The sequence below is a fragment of the Anser anser genome, assembly GCF_964211835.1.
Source record: "Anser anser genome assembly, chromosome: 30".
Lineage (NCBI taxonomy): Eukaryota > Metazoa > Chordata > Aves > Anseriformes > Anatidae > Anser > Anser anser.
In genome coordinates this window covers 3,304,286-3,326,560 of record NC_139751.1, presented here as the reverse complement: position 1 = coordinate 3,326,560, position 22,275 = coordinate 3,304,286, and the positions used below count along the sequence as shown (strand labels likewise).

General features: G+C 54.6%; 1 protein-coding gene across 3 annotated transcripts; it reads right to left on the bottom strand.

Annotated features, from left to right (window-relative positions):
• Positions 1–5,828: 5,828 nt before the first annotated feature.
• KASH5 (KASH domain containing 5) lies at positions 5,829–22,192 on the bottom strand. 3 transcript variants are annotated; one of them, XM_083814369.1, is made up of 14 exons: positions 14,637–22,192; positions 14,454–14,541; positions 10,064–10,138; positions 9,669–9,849; positions 9,217–9,254; positions 8,779–8,845; positions 8,560–8,709; positions 8,327–8,444; positions 8,009–8,059; positions 7,810–7,890; positions 7,302–7,357; positions 6,743–6,794; positions 6,357–6,472; positions 5,829–6,015 (listed from the first exon to the last, which is right to left on the bottom strand). In XM_083814369.1, exons 2-14 carry the CDS (start codon positions 14,473–14,475, stop codon positions 5,919–5,921), a joined length of 1,104 nt encoding a protein of 367 aa, XP_083670495.1. In that variant the 5' UTR covers positions 14,476–14,541; positions 14,637–22,192; the 3' UTR covers positions 5,829–5,918. The 3 variants fall into 3 exon arrangements, 2 of the variants coding, with proteins under 2 accessions (XP_083670495.1, XP_083670494.1); XM_083814368.1 differs by lacking the exons at positions 14,454–14,541; positions 14,637–22,192 and adding an exon at positions 6,597–6,637 and having other exon boundaries at positions 10,064–14,427; XR_014575813.1 differs by lacking the exons at positions 5,829–6,015; positions 7,302–7,357; positions 14,454–14,541; positions 14,637–22,192 and adding an exon at positions 6,597–6,637 and having other exon boundaries at positions 6,376–6,472; positions 10,064–14,427.
• Positions 22,193–22,275: the final 83 nt, after the last annotated feature.

Genomic DNA, 22,275 nt, shown 5'->3' with positions numbered 1-22,275 from the left:
TGGGTACACCTGAACTCCCTGGGGGAGCCTTTACGCAACCCCACACTCAACAGGACTCTGCGTCTTCACTCTTTCCTAACAACCCTAAACATAACCCTAACCGCAACAAGAAGCTGAACCCGAGTTAGACCCGAAAAAACACGGACGGTGCCACTTTCTGCCATCAAAAAGTGCTCTCAGCGGAAGCCTTTGGGTACACCTGAACTCCCTGGGGGAGCCTTTACGCAACCCCACACTCAACAGGACTCTGCGCCTTCACTCTTTCCTAACAACCCTAAACATAACCCTAACCGCAACAAGAAGCTGAACCCGAGTTAGACCCGAAAAAACACGTACGGTGCCACTTTCTGCCATCAAAAAGTGCTCTCAGCGGAAGCCTTTGGGTACACCTGAACTCCCTGGGGGAGCCTTTACGCAACCCCACACTCAACAGGACTCTGCGTCTTCACTCTTTCCTAACAACCCTAAACATAACCCTAACCGCAACAAGAAGCTGAACCCGAGTTAGACCCGAAAAAACACGGACGGTGCCACTTTATGCCATCAAAAAGTGCTCTCAGCGGAAGCCTTTGGGTACACCTGAACTCCCTGGGGGAGCCTTTACGCAACCCCACACTCAACAGGACTCTGAGCCTTCACTGTTCGCAAACAACCCTAAACATAACCCTAACCGCAACAAGAAGCTGAACCCGAGTTAGACCCGAAAAAACACGTACGGTGCCACTTTCTGCCATCAAAAAGTGCTCTCAGCGGAAGCCTTTGGGTACACCTGAACTCCCTGGGGGAGCCTTTACGCAACCCCACACTCAACAGGACTCTGAGCCTTCACTCTTTGCAAGCAACCCTAAACATAACCCTAACCGCAACAAGAAGCTGAACCCGAGTTAGACCCGAAAAAACACGGACGGTGCCACTTTCTGCCATCAAAAAGTGCTCTCAGCGGAAGCCTTTGGGTACACCTGAACTCCCTGGGGGAGCCTTTACGCAACCCCACACTCAACAGGACTCTGCGTCTTCACTCTTTCCTAACAACCCTAAACATAACCCTAACCGGAACAAGAACCTGAAACCGAGTTAGACCCGAAAAAACACGTACGGTGCCACTTCCTGCCATCAAAAAGTGCTCTCAGCGGAAGCCTTTGGGTACACCTGAACTCCCTGGGGGAGCCTTTACGCAACCCCACACTCAACAGGACTCTGCGTCTTCACTCTTTCCTAACAACCCTAAACATAACCCTAAGCGGAACAAGAAGCTGAACCCGAGTTAGACCCGAAAAAACTCGTACGGTGCCACTTTCTGCCATCAAAAAGTGCTCTCAGCGAAAGCCTTTGGCTACACCTGAACTCCCTGGGGGAGCCTTTACGCAACCCCACACTCAACAGGACTCTGCGCCTTCACTCTTTCCTAACAACCCTAAACATAACCCTAACCGCAACAAGAAGCTGAACCCGAGTTAGACCCGAAAAAACACGTACGGTGCCACTTTCTGCCATCAAAAAGTGCTCTCAGCGGAAGCCTTTGGGTACACCTGAACTCCCTGGGGGAGCCTTTACGCAACCCCACACTCAACAGGACTCTGCGTCTTCACTCTTTCCTAACAACCCTAAACATAACCCTAACCGCAACAAGAAGCTGAACCCGAGTTAGACCCGAAAAAACACGGACGGTGCCACTTTCTGCCATCAAAAAGTGCTCTCAGCGAAAGCCTTTGGGAACACCTGAACTCCCTGGGGGAGCCTTTACGCAACCCCACACTCAACAGGACTCTGCGCCTTCACTCTTTCCTAACAACCCTAAACATAACCCTAACTGGAACAAGAAGCTCAACCCGAGTTAGACCCGAAAAAACACGGACGGTGCCACTTTCTGCCATCAAAAAGTGCTCTCAGCGGAAGCCTTTGGGTACACCTGAACTCCCTGGGGGAGCCTTTACGCAACCCCACACTCAACAGGACTCTGCGTCTTCACTCTTTCCTAACAACCCTAAACATAACCCTAACCGCAACAAGAAGCTGAACCCGAGTTAGACCCGAAAAAACACGGACGGTGCCACTTTCTGCCATCAAAAAGTGCTCTCAGCGGAAGCCTTTGGGTACACCTGAACTCCCTGGGGGAGCCTTTACGCAACCCCACACTCAACAGGACTCTGCGTCTTCACTCTTTCCTAACAACCCTAAACATAACCCTAACCGCAACAAGAAGCTGAACCCGAGTTAGACCCGAAAAAACACGGACGGTGCCACTTTCTGCCATCAAAAAGTGCTCTCAGCGGAAGCCTTTGGGTACACCTGAACTCCCTGGGGGAGCCTTTACGCAACCCCACACTCAACAGGACTCTGCGTCTTCACTCTTTCCTAACAACCCTAAACATAACCCTAACCGCAACAAGAAGCTGAACCCGAGTTAGACCCGAAAAAACACGGACGGTGCCACTTTCTGCCATCAAAAAGTGCTCTCAGCGGAAGCCTTTGGGTACACCTGAACTCCCTGGGGGAGCCTTTACGCAACCCCACACTCAACAGGACTCTGCATCTTCACTCTTTCCTAACAACCCTAAACATAACCCTAACCGCAACAAGAAGCTGAACCCGAGTTAGACCCGAAAAAACACGGACGGTGCCACTTTCTGCCATCAAAAAGTGCTCTCAGCGGAAGCCTTTGGGTACACCTGAACTCCCTGGGGGAGCCTTTACGCAACCCCACACTCAACAGGACTCTGAGCCTTCACTGTTCGCAAACAACCCTAAACATAACCCTAACCGCAACAAGAAGCTGAACCCGAGTTAGACCCGAAAAAACACGGACGGTGCCACTTTCTGCCATCAAAAAGTGCTCTCAGCGGAAGCCTTTGGGTACACCTGAACTCCCTGGGGGAGCCTTTACGCAACCCCACACTCAACAGGACTCTGAGCCTTCACTCTTTGCAAGCAACCCTAAACATAACCCTAACCGCAACAAGAAGCTGAACCCGAGTTAGACCCGAAAAAACACGGACGGTGCCACTTTCTGCCATCAAAAAGTGCTCTCAGCGGAAGCCTTTGGGTACACCTGAACTCCCTGGGGGAGCCTTTACGCAACCCCACACTCAACAGGACTCTGCGTCTTCACTCTTTCCTAACAACCCTAAACATAACCCTAACCGGAACAAGAAGCTGAAACCGAGTTAGACCCGAAAAAGCACGTACGGTGCCACTTCCTGCCATCAAAAAGTGCTCTCAGCGGAAGCCTTTGGGTACACCTGAACTCCCTGGGGGAGCCTTTACGCAACCCCACACTCAACAGGACTCTGCGTCTTCACTCTTTCCTAACAACCCTAAACATAACCCTAAGCGGAACAAGAAGCTGAACCCGAGTTAGACCCGAAAAAACTCGTACGGTGCCACTTTCTGCCATCAAAAAGTGCTCTCAGCGAAAGCCTTTGGGAACACCTGAACTCCCTGGGGGAGCCTTTACGCAACCCCACACTCAACAGGACTCTGCGCCTTCACTCTTTCCTAACAACCCTAAACATAACCCTAACCGCAACAAGAAGCTGAACCCGAGTTAGACCCGAAAAAACACGGACGGTGCCACTTTCTGCCATCAAAAAGTGCTCTCAGCGGAAGCCTTTGGGTACACCTGAACTCCCTGGGGGAGCCTTTACGCAACCCCACACTCAACAGGACTCTGCGTCTTCACTCTTTCCTAACAACCCTAAACATAACCCTAACCGCAACAAGAAGCTGAACCCGAGTTAGACCCGAAAAAACACGGACGGTGCCACTTTCTGCCATCAAAAAGTGCTCTCAGTGAAAGCCTTTGGGAACACCTGAACTCCCTGGGGGAGCCTTTACGCAACCCCACACTCAACAGGACTCTGCGCCTTCACTCTTTCCTAACAACCCTAAACATAACCCTAACTGGAACAAGAAGCTCAACCCGAGTTAGACCCGAAAAAACACGTACGGTGCCACTTTCTGCCATCAAAAAGTGCTCTCAGCGGAAGCCTTTGGGTACACCTGAACTCCCTGGGGGAGCCTTTACGCAACCCCACACTCAACAGGACTCTGCGTCTTCACTCTTTCCTAACAACCCTAAACATAACCCTAACCGCAACAAGAAGCTGAACCCGAGTTAGACCCGAAAAAACACGTACGGTGCCACTTTCTGCCATCAAAAAGTGCTCTCAGCGGAAGCCTTTGGGTACACCTGAACTCCCTGGGGGAGCCTTTACGCAACCCCACACTCAACAGGACTCTGCGTCTTCACTCTTTCCTAACAACCCTAAACATAACCCTAACCGCAACAAGAAGCTGAACCCGAGTTAGACCCGAAAAAACACGGACGGTGCCACTTTCTGCCATCAAAAAGTGCTCTCAGCGGAAGCCTTTGGGTACACCTGAACTCCCTGGGGGAGCCTTTACGCAACCCCACACTCAACAGGACTCTGCGTCTTCACTCTTTCCTAACAACCCTAAACATAACCCTAACCGCAACAAGAAGCTCAACCCGAGTTAGACCCGAAAAAACACGTACGGTGCCACTTTCTGCCATCAAAAAGTGCTCTCAGCGAAAGCCTTTGGGAACACCTGAACTCCCTGGGGGAGCCTTTACGCAACCCCACACTCAACAGGACTCTGCGTCTTCACTCTTTCCTAACAACCCTAAACATAACCCTAACCGCAACAAGAAGCTGAATCCGAGTTAGACCCGAAAAAACACGTACGGTGCCACTTTCTGCCATCAAAAAGTGCTCTCAGCGGAAGCCTTTGGATACACCTGAACTCCCTGGGGGAGCCTTTACGCAACCCCACACTCAACAGGACTCTGCGCCTTCACTCTTTCCAAACAATCCTAAATGTAACCCTAAACCTAACTGTAATTAGGTAAAACACCGTACATGTTTTTTAGGGTCTAACTCGGGTTCAGCTTATTGTTCCGGTTATGGTTATGTTTAGGGTTGTTTGGAAGGAGTGAAGGCGCAGAGTCCAAGACATAGGACCCAAAGGTGTACAACCAGCTCCCACCTCCCCCCTCAAAGGGAGATCCCAAAGCCTGCCAGAGGACCCTAGACTGTACAAGCAGCTCCAAAACCCCCGCCACAGACTCCAACCCCCCCCCCAAACACAGGCCCCAGAGGCGTACAAGCAACTCCCCAGCCTCCCCAGAGGCAAGCCCCAAAGGTGTACAAGCAGCTCCCAACCCCCTCCAGATGCAGATCCCTGCATTGTACAAGCAGCTCCCAACACCCCCCCAAAAGCAAGCCCCTACTGTGTACAAGCAGCTCAGTGCACTGTGTACAAGCACCCCAGGTCACCAGGGTGGGTGCTCCAGGGCGCAAGGGGCCCGCCGGGGGTCACCGGGGTGGGTCCTATGGGGCGCCCGGGGGCCCGCCGGGGATCACCGGGGTGGGTCCTATGGGGCGCCCGGGGGCCCGCCGGGGATCACCGGGGTGGGTCCTATGGGGCGCCCGGGGGCCCTCCGGGGGTCACCGGGGTGGGTGCTCCGGGGCACCCGTGAGCCCTAGAAGGAACACGATGGGGATCACGCAATGGAGACAAGGTAGAACTGGGAGCACTGGGAATGGGGATAATGTGTGCACTGGGATGAAACCGGTGAGGACAGTGGGAGCACTGAGATGATGACAATGGGACACTGGGATGGGGCTGAGAGCACCCGTACGTGGTCCTGGAGCACACTGGGACATACTGGGACACAGTGGGCCCTGCTGCACCCCCAATGCTTCATGCCCCCCCCCCCAACACTTTGTGCACCCCTACCCCACTCAAAGCCCTACCCAAATGACCCTCCCATAGGGGCCCCCCCATTCACTCTGTATGACGCGGGGCAGTGCTAAGCACAGCTTTATTCCTCCTTTTTGGGGGGCGGCACATAGAGAGCCTCCCCCAGAAGTGGGGTACCGTGGGGGAGGGGGACTTCACTGGGGGCATTTGTGTGCACCCCCCTTTCCCCATGGCGCAGCGGTCAGTAGGTTCCGTGGGGGTGGTCCCGTGCTATGCAGGAGGAGCTCAGACCTGGAAAAAGCAGGAGGGTGTTACTTGGGGGGGCTGGGACTGCAGGATGGGGGGGCCGGGCTGGGGAAACGACTGGTGCCGTGACTCCCAGCCTGGCCACTGCAGGGCAACTATAGGGCAGGGGGGGCATTTAGTGTGCCCCAAGCACTGTGCTCTGTCCCACGGCCCGCCCATGCTTTGCCCTACAGCCCCACACTCCACTCCGTAATTCCCCCCTCCACCCCCTTTCCCCTTTCCCCCCTAACCCCGCTCCACACTCTACCCCACAGCCCCACGCGCTGCCGTACCCACTATGGGGCTTGGGCTCCCATGTGCCCCACAGCAGGCTCCGGTCGCTTTACCTGGGCCTTCTCACAGTGGGGGGGATCTCAGGTAGCTCAGCTCCAGCCATGGGGCGATGTGGTGCAGGAGGCAGAGCAGTGCCAGCAGCAGCACCAGCAGCAGGTGTGGGACGAGCCTGCAGGGGCACTCAGTGATCTGGGGGGAGATCTGGGGGGTGCAGCACCCCTCCAAACCTCCAGGGCTTTTCCTGGCCCACAGTGTGGGGTGCTACGACCCACGGCAGTGGGACCCCCGCTTACCACCATGTGCGCCAGCAGTTCTGGTCTGCACGCTGGGAGGGCTGTGGGGAACATGGTGATTTGAGGGGGCGGTGACATGGCTGTGCCTCCTCTGCCCCCCATTGGACATTTTCTGGGGGAGAAGACATGATTCTGGCGATTCCTACCTCCCTCCATGGCTCCGTGCTGAGCGGCTGTGCCTCAGGCTGTGGGGCTCGCCTGTGGGAGGAAGAGGCTGGGGGGGCTGGAAACTGGGGCAGCGATTGGCATTGGGGGGGTGGGGGTGATGGGCACTGGGGGATGCAGGGAGGGCTGGAAAGCAGTGGGGGGGGGAAATGGGCAGTATGGGCAAGGGGCAGATGGGAAGTCTGGGGGACCCAAAGCGCCACGTGCCCTCACTCCAAGCCAGCGCAGGTTTGCAGGGGCCACACTTGTGTCCACGCTCTTTGCGTGCCCACATTTACCCCCTTTTTCTTTTTTTATTATGATTTTACCCATTTTTTTCCCTCCCACCTTCCTACTCCTTAAGATTCTGACAGCCCCGATTTCCAGCATCCTGCCCCAAAAAGCAGCTGGAGGCCGTCTGCCCTGACCTCCGCCTCACAGATATGTGCGGCGGTTGAGGCCAAGCTAGAAGGAAGGATGAAAACGCAGATTTGGGAGTTCTATAGGGGCATTTTCAGCCAGTGAGAGCCCCGTGGCCCCCCAGGTACCCACAGCACCTACGTGGCCAAAGCCTCCAGTGTCTGCCTCAGTAGTTTGTGGAGGCTGCTGATCTCCATCTGTTGCTCCGTGATTTTAGGGGAAGAAAAAGACTTTGTTAGGGTTTCTCCCATCTCTCCTCTCCAGTTTGCTGGATTTGGGGGCTTTGTGGGAGCTGTGCCCACACAGCGCCCTCATAATGCTGCAAAGCCTCCATCAGGTCCTGCATGCCGCACATCATCTGCAGAACTGGGGGGAACAGGGACGAATTTGGGGTGCCGGTGGTGGCTCCCATCCCTTTGGAGTCCTGGGGGAGTATTTACTTGAGGAGAGGGATCACGTTGCTCACCTTGGCGAAGGCAGATCGTGGCAGGAGACCGCAGCAACGCAACAGGGCTGGAGGCCATGGCCACACTGGCCTCCACAGATGGGCATAATGGGGGAGGGGCCGCCAGCCCCATGTGGTGTTGTCCCGCCCCCCAGCTGAGGGAGCTGGTTCGTTAGCATTTGACGAGGCTCAGCTGCCTCTTACCTGCAGGATGGCATCCCTCTTTGCCTCCAGTGCCTGCAGATTCTCCTTCCTTCCCTTGGCCTCAGCAAGCAGCGTTGAGTTCTGCTCCAGAGGAAAGTGGGTTGATACCCAGTGAAACTGGACTAAAAGCTGCTGGTGGTGCATTGGGGTGGGGGCACAGTGCTGCGGGGCACCCCTGGCTCTTCGTGCCCGTCCTCACCGTCTCCTGAAGGCCGGTGACTTCCTCCAGAAGGCCACGCTGCTCCCTTTCCTGGAGGGGAAAGAGTGTGCCGTTAAGTTGCTGGGGGCAGCCCCATAAGTTGCTGGGGGCAGCCCACTAGTTGGGGGGCATGCGAGCGGAGGCTGCACACCACCAGGTCTGGCCCTGCTGAGGCCAACGCAGCCTCACTGCCACAGGCAGGGCAAAGGCCAGCGGCCAGCAGCCAGGAGTCACCGCGTCACCTTGGCATTGTTTTAAGAGGAAAAAAAGGGAAAATGAACAACAGAGTTGCCGAGCAGCTGGGGGGGGGGCACTCACCAGATGCTGATTTTGTTCTGCCAGGCCTCTGTTCTCCTCCTGAAGCCTCCTCACCTCATCCTCCAGGTCCTCCAGCTTTTGGCTGCTTGCCCAGCCATGCTCCAATGCCTGCTGGGCACTGCGAGAGACAGATGGCCGCTGGTCGTCACCCGGCAGCACTGCTGCAGAGACGCATCTGCAGCTGCCCGCATGTCCCTGTCCCCCGTTCCCAGCACCTATGGGTGCCCCCTGACCGGTGGAGCTGCGCCGTCAGCCCTGCCACCTCCTCAGCCAGCTGGGCATTCAGCTCCTCGGCTGACTCCAGGGCACAGCGCAGCGTGGCGTTCTGGCCGGCCAAGTGCTGGTTGCAGCGCTCCCGCTCCTCCTGGATGCTCCTGGTGTCCCTGCAGTGAGAGGAGGCTCATTAGCACCGCTCAGGTGTGTTTTGGAAGCCCGATGATGCCGCTACCTACAAGGTCACGCTCTCTCTTTCGCCGCCGTAGCCCTCAAGATCCAATGCGGCTGTGAGCACGCGAGGTCCTGGGTGAGTAGAGAGAGATGGGAATCTGCATCCATGGAGCCCCAGCAACAAAACCACAGTGCCACTGATGCTGTGAGCGTCTGTGAGTCTGCCCCACAGCTCTGAATTGCTGCCCCACACCTCCAATTGCTGCCCCACATCTCTTAGTTTCTGCCCCGCTACTCTCCTTTCCACCCCACGCTGCGGCGTTATGGCTGGGCACAGGGTGGCTCAGTGGTTAGTGTGTGGTTGCGTTTTCCGCCAGAGCCCGCACCCCGTGTGCAGGAAAGAAGGAGTTGTCGCTCAGCTGGGGCTTCGAATTAGCAGTGCTGCCAGCAGGCGCAGCATGGCTGGAGTGGGCACTGATCTGTTTTCCGGTGCGCACACCTACCGCCCGTTACATCCAGCTCCTCAGCAGACTGCGAGGCCCTGGGGAAAGAAAAGCATTGAGGCGTTGGTAGGAATCAGTGAGATGGGCACGTGGTACGGCAACTCTCTGCCACACTTCCCACCGTGGCTCCTGAACCAATTGGCGTCAGGGCGCGGAGCCATAATTTAAGTATTTGGCTCCTGAAATGCCACTGTTGGGGCACTGAAACGTAATTCCATTATCTAGCTCCAGAAACGCCCGGTGTTGGGCTGCAGAGCCCGAATTCCCACGTTGAGACAGCTGTTGCAGGCGCAGAGCTGAAATGCCCACATTTAGCTTGAAACGCCCAGTGTCAAGGCACGGAGCCATAATTGCATTGTATGCTCCAGGCACACCCAGTGTCCGGGCACGGAGCTGTAATGCCGCCATTTGAAGCACTGCCCCCGCATGCCTCTGTTTCCCCAAGCACTCACCCATCCCGCTGACAGTGGGCGATCCACTCGCGCATGACAGTGCGGAAGGTGGGCAGATCCAGGGCCACCCCCGCTGCCGTCACCTCCAGCATCTGCCCGAGCTTCTGCAGCTGCTGCTCCTCGCCACTACGCCCCGTCACCGCCTGCAGGTACTCCATGATGCGCCAGGCTGGCACTGCGCCTGCCATCAGAGGCGAAGCTCACCACACGCCCCGCGTCTCTCGGGCAGCGCGCGCATCCATCCGGCTGCCTGTGCATCCACCCATTGGGCTCCAGCCCCCCGCGCGTCTTCCCGCGGCGTCCCCCAGCTTCCGCGCGCCATTCAGAAGGTGGAAACAGGCAGCGCGGAGCGAGAAGGAGGCCACGGGGTGGAATCGGGGTCCCGGCACCGCTACCTGTCTGCTCCGTGTCACAGGCAGCGAAGGCGCAGTCCAGCAGGGACTCCTCCAACCAGCCACCCTCGGCCCCGGCTGCGGGAGGGCAACGGGAGAGGTTACGGGGCCCGACGGGGTGCTGCCTGGCACGGCAGGACGCCATGCGCCCTTTGGGGCCGTGCCGGGGCCACCTCATTCTCTGGGGGGCTGCCTAACGCCCTCTGGGCAACAGGCGGTACGTACTTGCTGCACTTTCTCTGCTCTCCATGCTCTCACGGCACCGAGGGGACACCGGGGGGACCTCCTTCTCCTCACAGCTCCTCACAGGGAATGGGTGCGAGCCCCGCCCACTTCCCGCCCTCTTGGGGAAGGGGGCGGGGCCACGCTCAGCCCCCTCCAGGCGCAGCCCCACCAGGGCTTGGAGCAAGGCACCAGCGCCGTGCTGAGCTTGCGAGGCCTCGGGCCTGCAGCCTGCTCGGGCTGAGCTTCTGCGCAGCAGCGGGAGGCCTGGTTTCTCCTTTCTTTAGTGGGAACAGCAGTCCCTCTACTGAGGAGGTGGCGCTCTCCAGCTTTGGCTTCCCTTTGTTTGCTACAAGGCCACCTGGAGGCTGCCTGCCCCCATCTCCGCCTCGCAAATGTGTGCAGTGGCTCGAGGCCGAGCCAAGAGGGAGGACGAAAGCGCAGGCTTGGGGGCACTTTCAGCCAGTGGGGCCCCTGTGTCCCTCCCTGTCCCCACAGCACCATAACGCTTTATGCCATCACTACAGCGGTTGCTATGTGTCACTGCAACTGTATTACAGTAAGAGTCACACAGATTGATGAAGAATTAATTCTGATGGAGCTGAACAAAGTGCCACGGTGATAGAACCGAAGAAGCACAGCAGTGATGGAACCAGAGCTGGCCTCAACAAGTACAATACAAAACCACTCACTACATGCTACAATGCTACAGCTAGGCCCCAAAAGCTCCAGATACATCCCAAAACCAAAATGCAGGCCCCAAATGCTACAGAAAAGCCATGCAGGCCCCAAATGCTACAGACAAGTCCCAAAATACCAGACAGTCCAAAATGCTATAGACAGGCCCCAAGTCCCAGATGCCAGCACCAAAGGCTTCAGAGAGGCCATAAAAGCCTAGACAAAGCCCCCAAAGTCTCCAGACAGTCCCCAAACACTACAGACTGTCCCAAAAACCCAGACACAGTCCCAAAAAAACTGAATGCAGGCTCAAAATGCTTTTGACAGTCCCAAACACCAGACACATGCCCCAAACACTACAGACAGGCCCCCAAAGCCAGAAGCAGGCCCCAAATGCTACAGCCAGGCCACAAACCCCAGACGCAGGCCACCAACACTACAGACAGGCCCAAAAGTGTGAATATAGGCCCTAAGCACTACAGACAGGCCCCAAACCCATGACATAGGCCGCAAACGCTACAGACAGGACAAAACCCCAGACGAAGTCCCCAAACACTGCAGAAACACCCCAAAGGCATGGACACAGGCCTAAACACTACAGATAGGCCCCAAACTCCAGACGCAGACCCCAAACACTACAGAAAGGCCCCAAAACCCAGACACAGGCACAAAGTGCTACAAACAAGCACCAAAAGCCTAGGCACAGGCCCCAAGCGCTACAGAAAGGCCTCAAAAGCCCAGACACAGGCTCCAAATGTTACAGAAAGGCCCAAGAAGCCTACACGCAGGCACAAATACTACAGACAGGCCCCGAACTCCAGACAGGCCCCAAATACTACAGACAGGCCCTGAACCAGAGACGCACACCCAAAATGCTACGGACAAGCACCAGAAGTCTAGACACAGGCTGCAAACACTACAGACAGGCCCCAAGCCTCAGACGCAGGTCGCAAATGTCTACAGACAGGCCCCAAACCCCTAGACGCAGGCCCCAAATGTTTACAGACAGGCCCCAAAGCCTGGGCATAAGCCCCAAAGGCTACAGCCAGGTCTCAAACCCAAGACACATGCCACAAACAGAACCCAAAAGCCCAGACACAAGACCCAAAAACTACAGAAAGGCCAAAAACCCATATGCACACTGCACACTCTACAGCCACACCACAAATGCAAGATGCAGGCCCCAAATGTCTACAGACAGGTCCCAACTCCCAGACACAGTGAGATGGGGAAGATGCTAAAACTTATCTGAATTAATATTTAGCTACATATGTGGTAAAATATCCTAATTATTGGGGATGTAGATGAGAACTGTTATAAATGACTGAGTACCAAATAGGATTACAATCAAAGTTTACAATTTATTAAACGAATAGAGGCAAGCAAACAACACTGGGTGCGCCGGGAGTCTCTGCTCCACCAGGACGCACACCTGTTACATAAGGTGGCTAGTTTTTATGCTCCTAGGCTAATACATATTCATTACTATTCCTGTAAGAGGCAGGGTTATTATAATTGGTTTCCGGAATCCAAAACCCTCCCAGGGGCGCCTGTGTATCAGTCTCTGGTGGTCTCTCGGGGGTCGCTAGGGCTGAAGGCTGGTGATCTTCCTCGCAGAATTTTGTCCTTCAGTCATCCTTCAGCTCCCCCTTCCTCCTTATTTGGTAGCCTCTGGGCCGGATTTCAGAAACTCTCACAACATCCCGTGCAGTAGTCAGCAGTTTTCTCTAAAACCCCCCTTTGTTCTCTTATCACCTAGACTTGGGCCTCAATGTTAACCCTTCAAATCCCTTAGTGACATGAACTGCTAGACTATTCCTAGACATCTAGATAACTGGGGCCTCTCGGACTCCGGGAACTGGATCAAACCAACCTTGCAGTTTGGACTGAGACCGAGGTCTCAGAGAGCATGCGTAAGAAGAAAAGGTTAAAAAGTTCAACTCTGATGAAGACATCTTACTTCATCCCGACGACCACCCGGATGACCACCAGAGAGTAATACGCAAGTGCAGGACTGATAATTAGCATACGAAGCGGGGCTAGGCAGAGCTAGGAAATGAATATGCACAGACGTGTTGTGAAACCTAATGCGTATGTAATTTTTGTGCGACAAGTCAGCACAGATGCTCTGCGGCAGACCCAGGGAGAGACTCAAATGCCGTGACCTGTGACTGAAAGCGACCACCAAAACTGCGATGATGGAGGCATAAAAAGCACAGATTTACAACAAGAGACTGGAAGAATGGAGTGCAAATCCCATAAGAAAATGCTTTGGTAATGAATACTCAAGAAAGAGCTCCTGATGTGGCCCAGATGACTTCCGCAACAGTAAGGATGGAAGCGGATACCATCTGAAACTGAATATGATGCCCAAGACCTGAAACAGATCCACGCTTTAAGCTCTGACTACAAGACAAGAATCGCTCAATCAGCCTTGAGATGATGACACAAGCATTTAGGACCTTTGGCTTGGCTACCGACTTGCCTGTCTAGTCAGTCCAATGAAAAAAGCAATGAGGATAACAAGACCCAAGGAGCGTGTAACATATGATGATCATATCAGGAAACATTAATGATACAAAAGAACTACACACACAGAAGAAATGAGCTCTTTAAGCTCCCACTGCAAGATAAGAACTGCTCAACTGGCATTATTCCCATGAGGTGATGTGTTCAACAACCTCAGGATGGCTTCTGCAGGGCCTGCTGAGCACCAGGAAATGAAGACTGTAGTACAGCAACAGGATATGAAAAGCAACAGGAAATACAAGAATATAAGAAATATAAGAATATATAAGAAATATAAGAATATAAGAGCAACAGGAAATGAAGACTATAGTACAGCACAGACAACACAGAACACAGACACCAAGCTGGAACTGCCCTGCCTGGCACATGCTCACGCTGTACCTGACAGAGCCCCACATACCCTCCCTCTGCCTGACCGTGACCAATCCTGAAAGGCCTCATCTGCTGCAATGACTTAAAAGCACATGCCCTTGCTCTATGTGTCCATTCACAACCCCAGCCCAAACATAGCATTTGCCTCCCCAGCTTAGCTTGGCAATGCTGGGAGGCAGATTCTATCCTCAACAAGGAATACAAAGGCTAGCCAGGACGTTGCTAAAGGCACAAGGATCCTCTTCACCTGCAGAAATAGATTGGCACACCAGCCAAACTTCTTCCAATGCAAATCCTCCTCAGAAGCAAAACAGTAGTCAACTGACCTGCTCTGCTACTGAAGTCAGATAACACAGCTGGCACAGGCCACAGCACCAGAGTAATGGGAGGTGAAGTGACTGCAGTTCTCAGAAGCCAGCATGCCACTCTTCTCCTCCTGCCCAACCTTACATCAAATCTGAGTCTCACACTACTCTTCAGCATACGGCTTTATCCCTCTGAGACTGTGTGACAAGACTTTTTTTTTTTAAAAAAAAAAAAGGGGGGGGGGGGGAGAAGTACAGACTGAAAGCATCCACATGCCATAGCTCACCTGCATCAACTGCTCTTTCCATTACCGCAGCTGCTCACCCCTCCCAAGGCCGAACCCTCCGTCTGCCCTTGTGAGCCAGCTCTGCCACCTGTAAAACCAAAACAAGAAGGGATGCTTTTTTTTTGACTTCAGTGACAGGGACACACCTCAAACACACCTGCTCCTTTGGCAAGCTGTTCATACCTCACCTGGCCCAATACACCTCTGGTGGAGATTGACGCTTTGCACCTTCTATACAAAAAAAAACGCTGTAAAAAAAATCACCATTAAGAAGAGCTGATGACACAACCCAGATCAAAGGTGAATGCCCAAAGATATCTGCAATGCAAAACTGTGGGATATGTAATCATATAGGAAAAGTAGGTTTAACTAGCCATGTACATAGATAAAGGACTTGTGACCATGTAAGAATCAAAGAAGGGAGTTCTGGAAGACAAGAGAGATGTGGAGGATGAGACTCACCAAGGAGCCTGAGGCATAGGTAAATAACAAAAGGAGATAAGAGCAAAGACCGCTACGAGGCCCAGGGGAAAAGAAAAGTAACAGAGCATGACCAGAACCAGGCACAGGATCAGGAGGTTGCAATAAGGTACGTACCAGCCCAACACATACGTCAAGACAAAGATCAGCAAATGACAAGACAAAGGGACTAAAGGACTGTAAAAGGGGGTTGCAGGGTTTTTGAAGGAAAACATCTGGAAGAAAAGTGTATAAAAAGAACGTAGCTGGGTTGCAGTAAAGACTCTTGCTTGATCACACTAAGAGTCCGTGCAACCAATCGCCACACAGAACACGACAGGCAGGGCTGTGCTTCAGGCTTCTATGACAAGACAAGAATTGCTCAGCTGGCACAAAGGTGAGGAGCAGAAACATTTGAGACCCTTGGGACAGCTACCCTGGTGCTCACTGAGCTCAGTGAGCAAGAAGGATACCAAGGCCTGGGACGGGAACGGTTAAAGACACAGCACAGACTACACCAAAGAAGAGACACAGGCTGGGACTGCCCTGCCCGGAGGATGCTCACATCACACAGGAAGGAGGCCACACAGCCTCCTGCAGATTCAGGACCACCCTCTCTGATGCACTGACCACCCCTTGCCTTGCTGCGCAAATCCCCACCTACCCCTAACCAACCAACCGGCATAAACATAGCATTTGCCCCTTGACTTAACTCTTATAGGTCTGGATCCATCCTTGACAAAGGCTGGCGCTAAGCTCACAAAGAAACACACTGTAGAGCTTCAGGATGCTCGCTGAGCTCAAACAACACGGAGGATACCAAGATCTGAAAAAGGGCAGTATAAGAGATGGAACACAGACTACACAAACCACATTGTAAAAGAAATAGGAGCTAGAACTTTCCTGCCCAACAATCAGTCCCATCACACAGGAAGGATGCCACACACTCCTCCAAACCAAACCTACCAATCCCGAACAGCCCTCTCTGCTGTAAGGACTCCAACCACACCGCGCCCTGCTGGACAACTCCCCACCTCCCCCTGCCAAACACCACGCAACACACATACTATTAGCCCCCTGACTTAATTCTCAGGGGTCGGAATCCATCCTCAGTGTGGACCACAGAAGGCCAGTCCTGCTGTATGTGGGGTTGTGTACTGTTGGCGTACGTGTTTTTAGGGTCATAATTAGGGTAAGGTTTAGGGCTATGGTTAGGGTTACAATTAGGGTTGTTTGGAAAGAGAGAAAGTGCAGAGACCTGTCGTGTGTGGGGTTGCATAATGGCTCCCAAAAGGAGTTCGGGTCTACCCAAAGGCTTCCATTGGGAGCACTTTTTGATGGGAGAAACTGGCAATGTACTTTTTTTGGGTCCTAATTAGGGTTAGATTTAGGGTTACAGTTAGGGTTACCCTAGAGTTCTGCCAGGACACTCCAGTACACTCTAGTGTGCACTAGGAGCCTCCTCTTGCACCCTGGAGGCCAAACAGTGACTCTTCCTCGAATCTTCTGGCCTCTAAAATACTCACAGTGCACTCCAGTGGACTTCTGGGCACATTGGAGGCCTCCCGTTGTCCTCCACGGCACTTGAGATGCTCCACAGGCCTACCAGAGCCACCCAGTGCGCTCTAGCTCCCCCCTGAAAACTTTCCAGTGACCCTCAGTGTCCTCTAGGATGCCCTAGATGCCTCCAAATCTATTCCAGTGCCCTCCAGGTTGTCCTATTAGCCTCCTCTTGCACCCTAGAGTCCAAACAGGGATTCTTCCTGCAATCTACTGGCCTCTAAAATACTCACAGGGCTCCCTAGTGCACTTCCAGGCACACTGGATGACTCCTTTTGTCTTCTGCGACACTCTAGATCTTCCACAAGTCTACCAGGGCCACCTAGTACCATCTGGTGCCCCTGAAAGCCTCCCAGAGACCCTCACTGTCCTCTAGGATCTGCTAGGGGCCTCAAAGGGTACTCCAGTGCACTCTAGGGTGCACGAGGAGCCTTCTGTGGAACACCAGAGGCCAAACAGGGACTCTTCTTTGAATCTACTGGCCTCTAGAACCCTTGAAGAGATCTCTAGTGAACTCTTGGGTATGCTGGAAGTGTCCAGTTTTCCTTGACTGTACTTTAGGTGCTCCACAGGTCTACCAGAGCCACTGAGTGCCCTCTAGCTGCCCCTGACAGCCTCCCAGTGACCCCCAGTGTCTTCTAGGATGCCCTAGATGTCTCCCTGGGCACTCCAGTGAAAGCTAAGGTGCCCTAGGAGCCTACTCTTTCAGCCTAGAGGCCAAAAAGTGACTCTTCCTGGAATGTACTGGCCTCTGGAGGCCTCACAGGGCTCTCTAGAGCACTCTAGGGCACACTGGAGGCCTCCCATGGTCATCCGCAGCACTCTAAATCTTCCACAGGTCTACCAGGGCCACTGAGTACCCTCTAACCCCCCCTAAAAGCCTCCCAGTTACACCCAGTGTCCTCCAGGATTTCCTAGCGGCCTCCCAGGGCATTCCAGTGCACTCTAGGGTGCCCTAGGAGCATCCTCTTGCACCCTAGAGGCCAAACAGGGACTCTTCCTGGAATTTTCTGGCCTCTAGAATACTCGCAGTGCACTCTAGTGCACTTCTGGGCATACTGGAGACCTCCCATGGTCCTCTGCTGTACTCTAGATCTTCTGCAGGTCTACCAGGGCCAGTGAGTGCCCTCTAGCCCCCCCCCCAAAAGCCTCCCAGTGACCCCCAGTGTCCTCTAGGATGACCTGGAGGCCTTCCAAGGCACTCCAGTGCACTCTAGGGTTTCCTAGGAGCATCCTCTCTCACCCTAGAGGCCAAACAGGGACTCTTCCTGGAATCTTCTGGACTCTGTAGGCCTCACAGGGCTCTTGAGTGCACTCTCAGGCACAATGGAGGCCTCCCTTGGTGCTCATCAATCTGCGCTCTCAACAGAAGCCTTTGGGTACACCTGAACTCCCTTTGGGAGCCTTTACGCAACCCCACACACAACAGGAATCTGTGCTTACTGTCTCTCCAAACCCTAGCAATCCCTAGCCCGAACTCTAATTATGACCCTAACCCAACACCACAGCTTCAGTTAGTATAACCTGCAGCCCCCTGGAGGTTTCGCTGGGCTGTCCAGAACTCTAGAGTTCTTCTGTCGTCCCCCACACACACACACCATGTGCTGTATTATCTGCTAGAGGCCTCACAGGGATGTTTGCTCTCCCCTTGGATGCCCTAGAGAGCATCCTGTACTCCAGAGAGCACTAGAAGCCTCTCACACTGCCCTATAGAATCTCCCAGGGTCTCCCAGTGCAGTTTTGCACCCACTGGAATGCTCCCAGATCCTGCTTAGTGTGCCCTAAGGCCCTCTAGAGACCTTGTAGATCTCTCCATTGTACTCTAAGGCCCCTGGAGACCTGAAAAGTTGCTCAAGTGTGCTCTAGTATCCCCTAGTGTTTTCCCAGGGCACTCTACATGCCTCCCAGGGTTCCTGGTGCTCTCTAGTACCCCCTGTAGACTTTTGAAGGCTTCCCGCTGCACTGTAGAGAGCACTATAGGCGTCCAATTGCACCCTGAAGATTTCTAGGGCCTCCACTCCAGTGGAGTCTTAACACCCCCAGGAAATCTCTCAGGGCAATCCTGTGTGCTCCAGCGCCTCCTGGAGAACTCATGGGGCTCTACAGTGTGTTCCAGTGTCCCATAGAAGACTCATGGTGCACTCTAGAGTCCTCCCAGGGCATCCAGTGCACTCCCAGTCGCTCTATGGTCCCCCTAGTACACTGTAGAGGCCTCCCAGGGACCCTTACTGTAAACGAGTGTCCGCTGGTGGCCTTAAAGGGCTATTCAGTGCATTCTAGGGCACACTAGAAGAAGCCTTCCATGCCCCCCCAGAGTGCTCTAGAACCAGCTAGAGGCCTCGCAGGACTCTCCACTGTCATCTAGGGTGCCCTGAAGACCTTCCAGTTCACACTAGAAGCTTCCAGTGGCCCTCCACTCCACTCTAGATCCTCCACAGGTCTACCAGGGCCACCTAGTGCACTCTAGATCCCCCCAAGTGCCCCCAAGTGACCACCAAGGTCCTCTAGGATGCCCTAGAGGCCTCCCAGTGCAGTCTTCATGACTCCTGTGGCCCGCCAGTGTTCTCTGGGACCTCCTGGAGGCCTCACAGGGCCTTGCAGTGTCTTCTAGCACCCCATGAAGGCCTCGCTGGACTTGCCAGTGCCCTCTACAGTTCCCTACAGCCATCCCAGACCCCCCCTGCTGTGCTCTAGTGCCCCATACAGGCCTTCAAACACTCCCAGTGCACTCTAGTGTCTAGTGCATGCACCCTGGTACTTCCCAGTACACTCTATCACTTCCCAAAGGCCTCCCAGGACCTCCCACAAGTAGCTCTAGGATGCCCATGAGGGCTCCCAGGGCCCCACACTGCACTCTGGTGTGCACTACAGACTTCCCCGTGTGCCCTCGAATCTCCAAGGACCTCCAGTGCACTCTAGAAGCTCCTGGAAAGCTGCCAAGTGTGCCTTGGTGTGTTCTAATGCACTTTGGAAATCTTGCAGTGCTCTCCAGTGATCTCTAGCATCTAGAAGCCTCCCAGAGCTCTCTATATGCCTCCCGTGACCCTCCAGGGCCCTAGAGTGCACTAAATAGCCCTCTGAGACCTCTGAGAGCACTAGAGTGCTGGGAGTGCTGTATTCCTCCCATATTCCCCAGTGCACTCTAGTATCCCCTGCAGGCATCCCAGCACCCACCCGCTCACTCGCCGCATTATCAGGCACTCTAGAGGTCTCCCAGAGCTTCCCCGTTGCGTTCTACAGAGCACTAGAGGCTTCCCAGTGCACCCTAAGGGCCTCCCATTGCCTCCCAGTGTAGTCTAGTGCTCCCTGGAAGTCTTCCAGTCCCCCTCATTGTGCTCTAATTCCCCCCTAGAGACCTCATAGGGCTCTACAATGTGCTCTAATGCCCCCTAGAAGCCTCCTGGGGTCTCTAGATGCCTCCCAGGGCCACCAGTGCACTCTAGTATCCCCTGCAGACACACCACGACCCCCCACTGCACTCTCAGGCACCCTAGGTGCCTCGTGGTGCACCCTGGAGGCCTCCCAGGGATCCTCATTGTATACTAGTGACTTCTGGAGGCCTGGCAGTGCTCTCCAGTACACTGTAGGCACACTAGAGGCCTCACAGGGCCCCTTAGTGCACGCTACTAAACCTAGCAGACATCCCACATCACCACAGCGGACTCTAGAGTCACTAGAGTCCTCCTAGTTAGAACTGGAGTCCTCCCAGAGACACTTAGTGTGCTATAGTCCCTCCTGGACACCCCACAGTTCCCTCCAGTGTATTCTAGGGTGCCCTAAAATCCTCCCGGCGCACACTAGAGGCCTCCTATGATCCCCAGTTGTCTCTAATGCAATAGCAGGCTTCCCAAACTCCCAATGCACTCTAGAGAGAACTAGAAGCCTCCCAGTGCACCCAGGAGGCCCCCCAGGCCCTTCCAGTGCAGTCTAGCACCCCTTGCGGACCTCACAGGGCTTTATAGTGTGTCCTAGCACGCCCTAGAAGCCTCCCAGGGCACTCTAGAGGCCTCCCATTTCCCCCAGTGCTCTCTTGGACACCTAGGGGACTCCTGTGGCACCCCGGAGGCCTCCCAGGGTGACTTGCTGCAACCTAGCGCCCTTTGGGTGCCTCATGGGGTTCTGCAGTGCTCTCTAGGGCATGCTGAAGGCCTCCCAGGGCTCTGTGATATCCCCTAGTACCAGCTAGAGGCCTTGCACAGCTCTCCAGTGTCCTCTGGGTGCCCCAAAGGCCTCCCAGTTAATACCAGATGCCTCCCTTGGATTCTCAGTGTGCTCCAGCTCCCCTTGAAGCCTTGCAGTTCTGGGAGGCCTCCCAGTGCAGCCTTCAGGCCTCCTGTGGCCCCTCAGTGCATTCTAGTGCCGTCTCGAGGCCTCCCAGGGACTCCCAAAGTAGTCCAGTGCTCCCTGAAGGCCTTGCAGGACTCTCCAGGGCTCTTTGTGCTACTCTAGACTCATTCCAGCGCCCCGTAACCCTAACCCTACCAATGCTAACACGTACCCCTTGCCTCTAACCCTGAGCCCGTGCGGTGGCACTGCAATGTCCCCTCGCGGTCACCGGGAGGCAGCAGTGAGCCTGGCGCCGCTGCTCCGTTGGGCCTCCGCGGACGTCGCAGCAACGCCCCTCGGTCACCAGGCGGCAGAGGCGAGCTCAGAGCTGCCGCCCTCAAGGCTCCAACGAGGACCACCCAAAAATCAAACTGTGTGCGTGAGACCTTCGTTCAAGACCGTGCTTGAAGTCCAGCAGGCTTGGTGCTGTGGCCACTTCCCCGGGGAGGCTGCTCTGGTGCTCGACCAGCCACCCTCTCAGTGAAGAACCTTCCCTTAATACCCAATCTGAATAGATTCAAAATTAATTACTTGTTACTTACTTGCATGACAGCCCCCCACACTTCCCTTAGTGAAGCCCCTTTTCAAAAAGGGTCCATCCCTATCATCAGCCGCTTTGGCCCCATGTTCGTTGAACTCCTTCCAGTATACCCATGTCTTGCTTGTACCGTGGAGTCCGGGTCTGGACATGGTATCGCAGGTGTAGCCTCACCAGTGCCCAGTAGATGACCCCAGAGGAAGCTCCCACATTCATACGGATCTGGAGCCCATAGCCCCTGAGGATCCACAATAGCTGTAAAGACCCCACAGCCCCTGGAAACTCACAGACAGCCCCCATAACTCTGACGGGATGCCTTCAAACTCTGAAAGAGCTCCAGTCGATCTAAGAACAGGCCCAGGAAATAAACTCTTGAGCATGGCTTCGCGGTACTGGAGGCCTAGAAAACCTGTGGCAGACTTGGAATGACTAGGAAAGCCCCAGCACACCTCAAGCAGCTCCAGCAGTTCAAAGACATCCACTCAGAGACCTGGAGAACAGCCCGAGTGGTGTGCTAACAACCTTGGAACAGCCCCAGAGACACTAGGATGGCCTAAACCACCCCATTTATAGGTTTGAAAAGCCCAGTGCTGCCCTGAAGACACTGTGTGTGCTCTTTGGGGCCTTAAGAAGAGCCCTCAGGAGCCCAGACAGCTTGCAGAAAAAGCACAACACTCAGAAACAATGCTGGAAAACACATGGCAGCTTAGAGACATCTAAAGGCCACCCAGATGCTATGCATTCAGACAGACCCAGAGACCCTGTAAAGAGTCCCACAGCTCACAGCAGCACTAGGGGTGTCAAGGTAGCCCCCCCAGTGCCTATGGAAGAGCCTGGAGACGCCTCCCCACCTTCCTTCCCACCCCACCCCCCCATACATGTGAGGATGGTATGAAGGAAATCCCTCAGAGATCCAGGCATAGCCCCAGAAGCACTAAG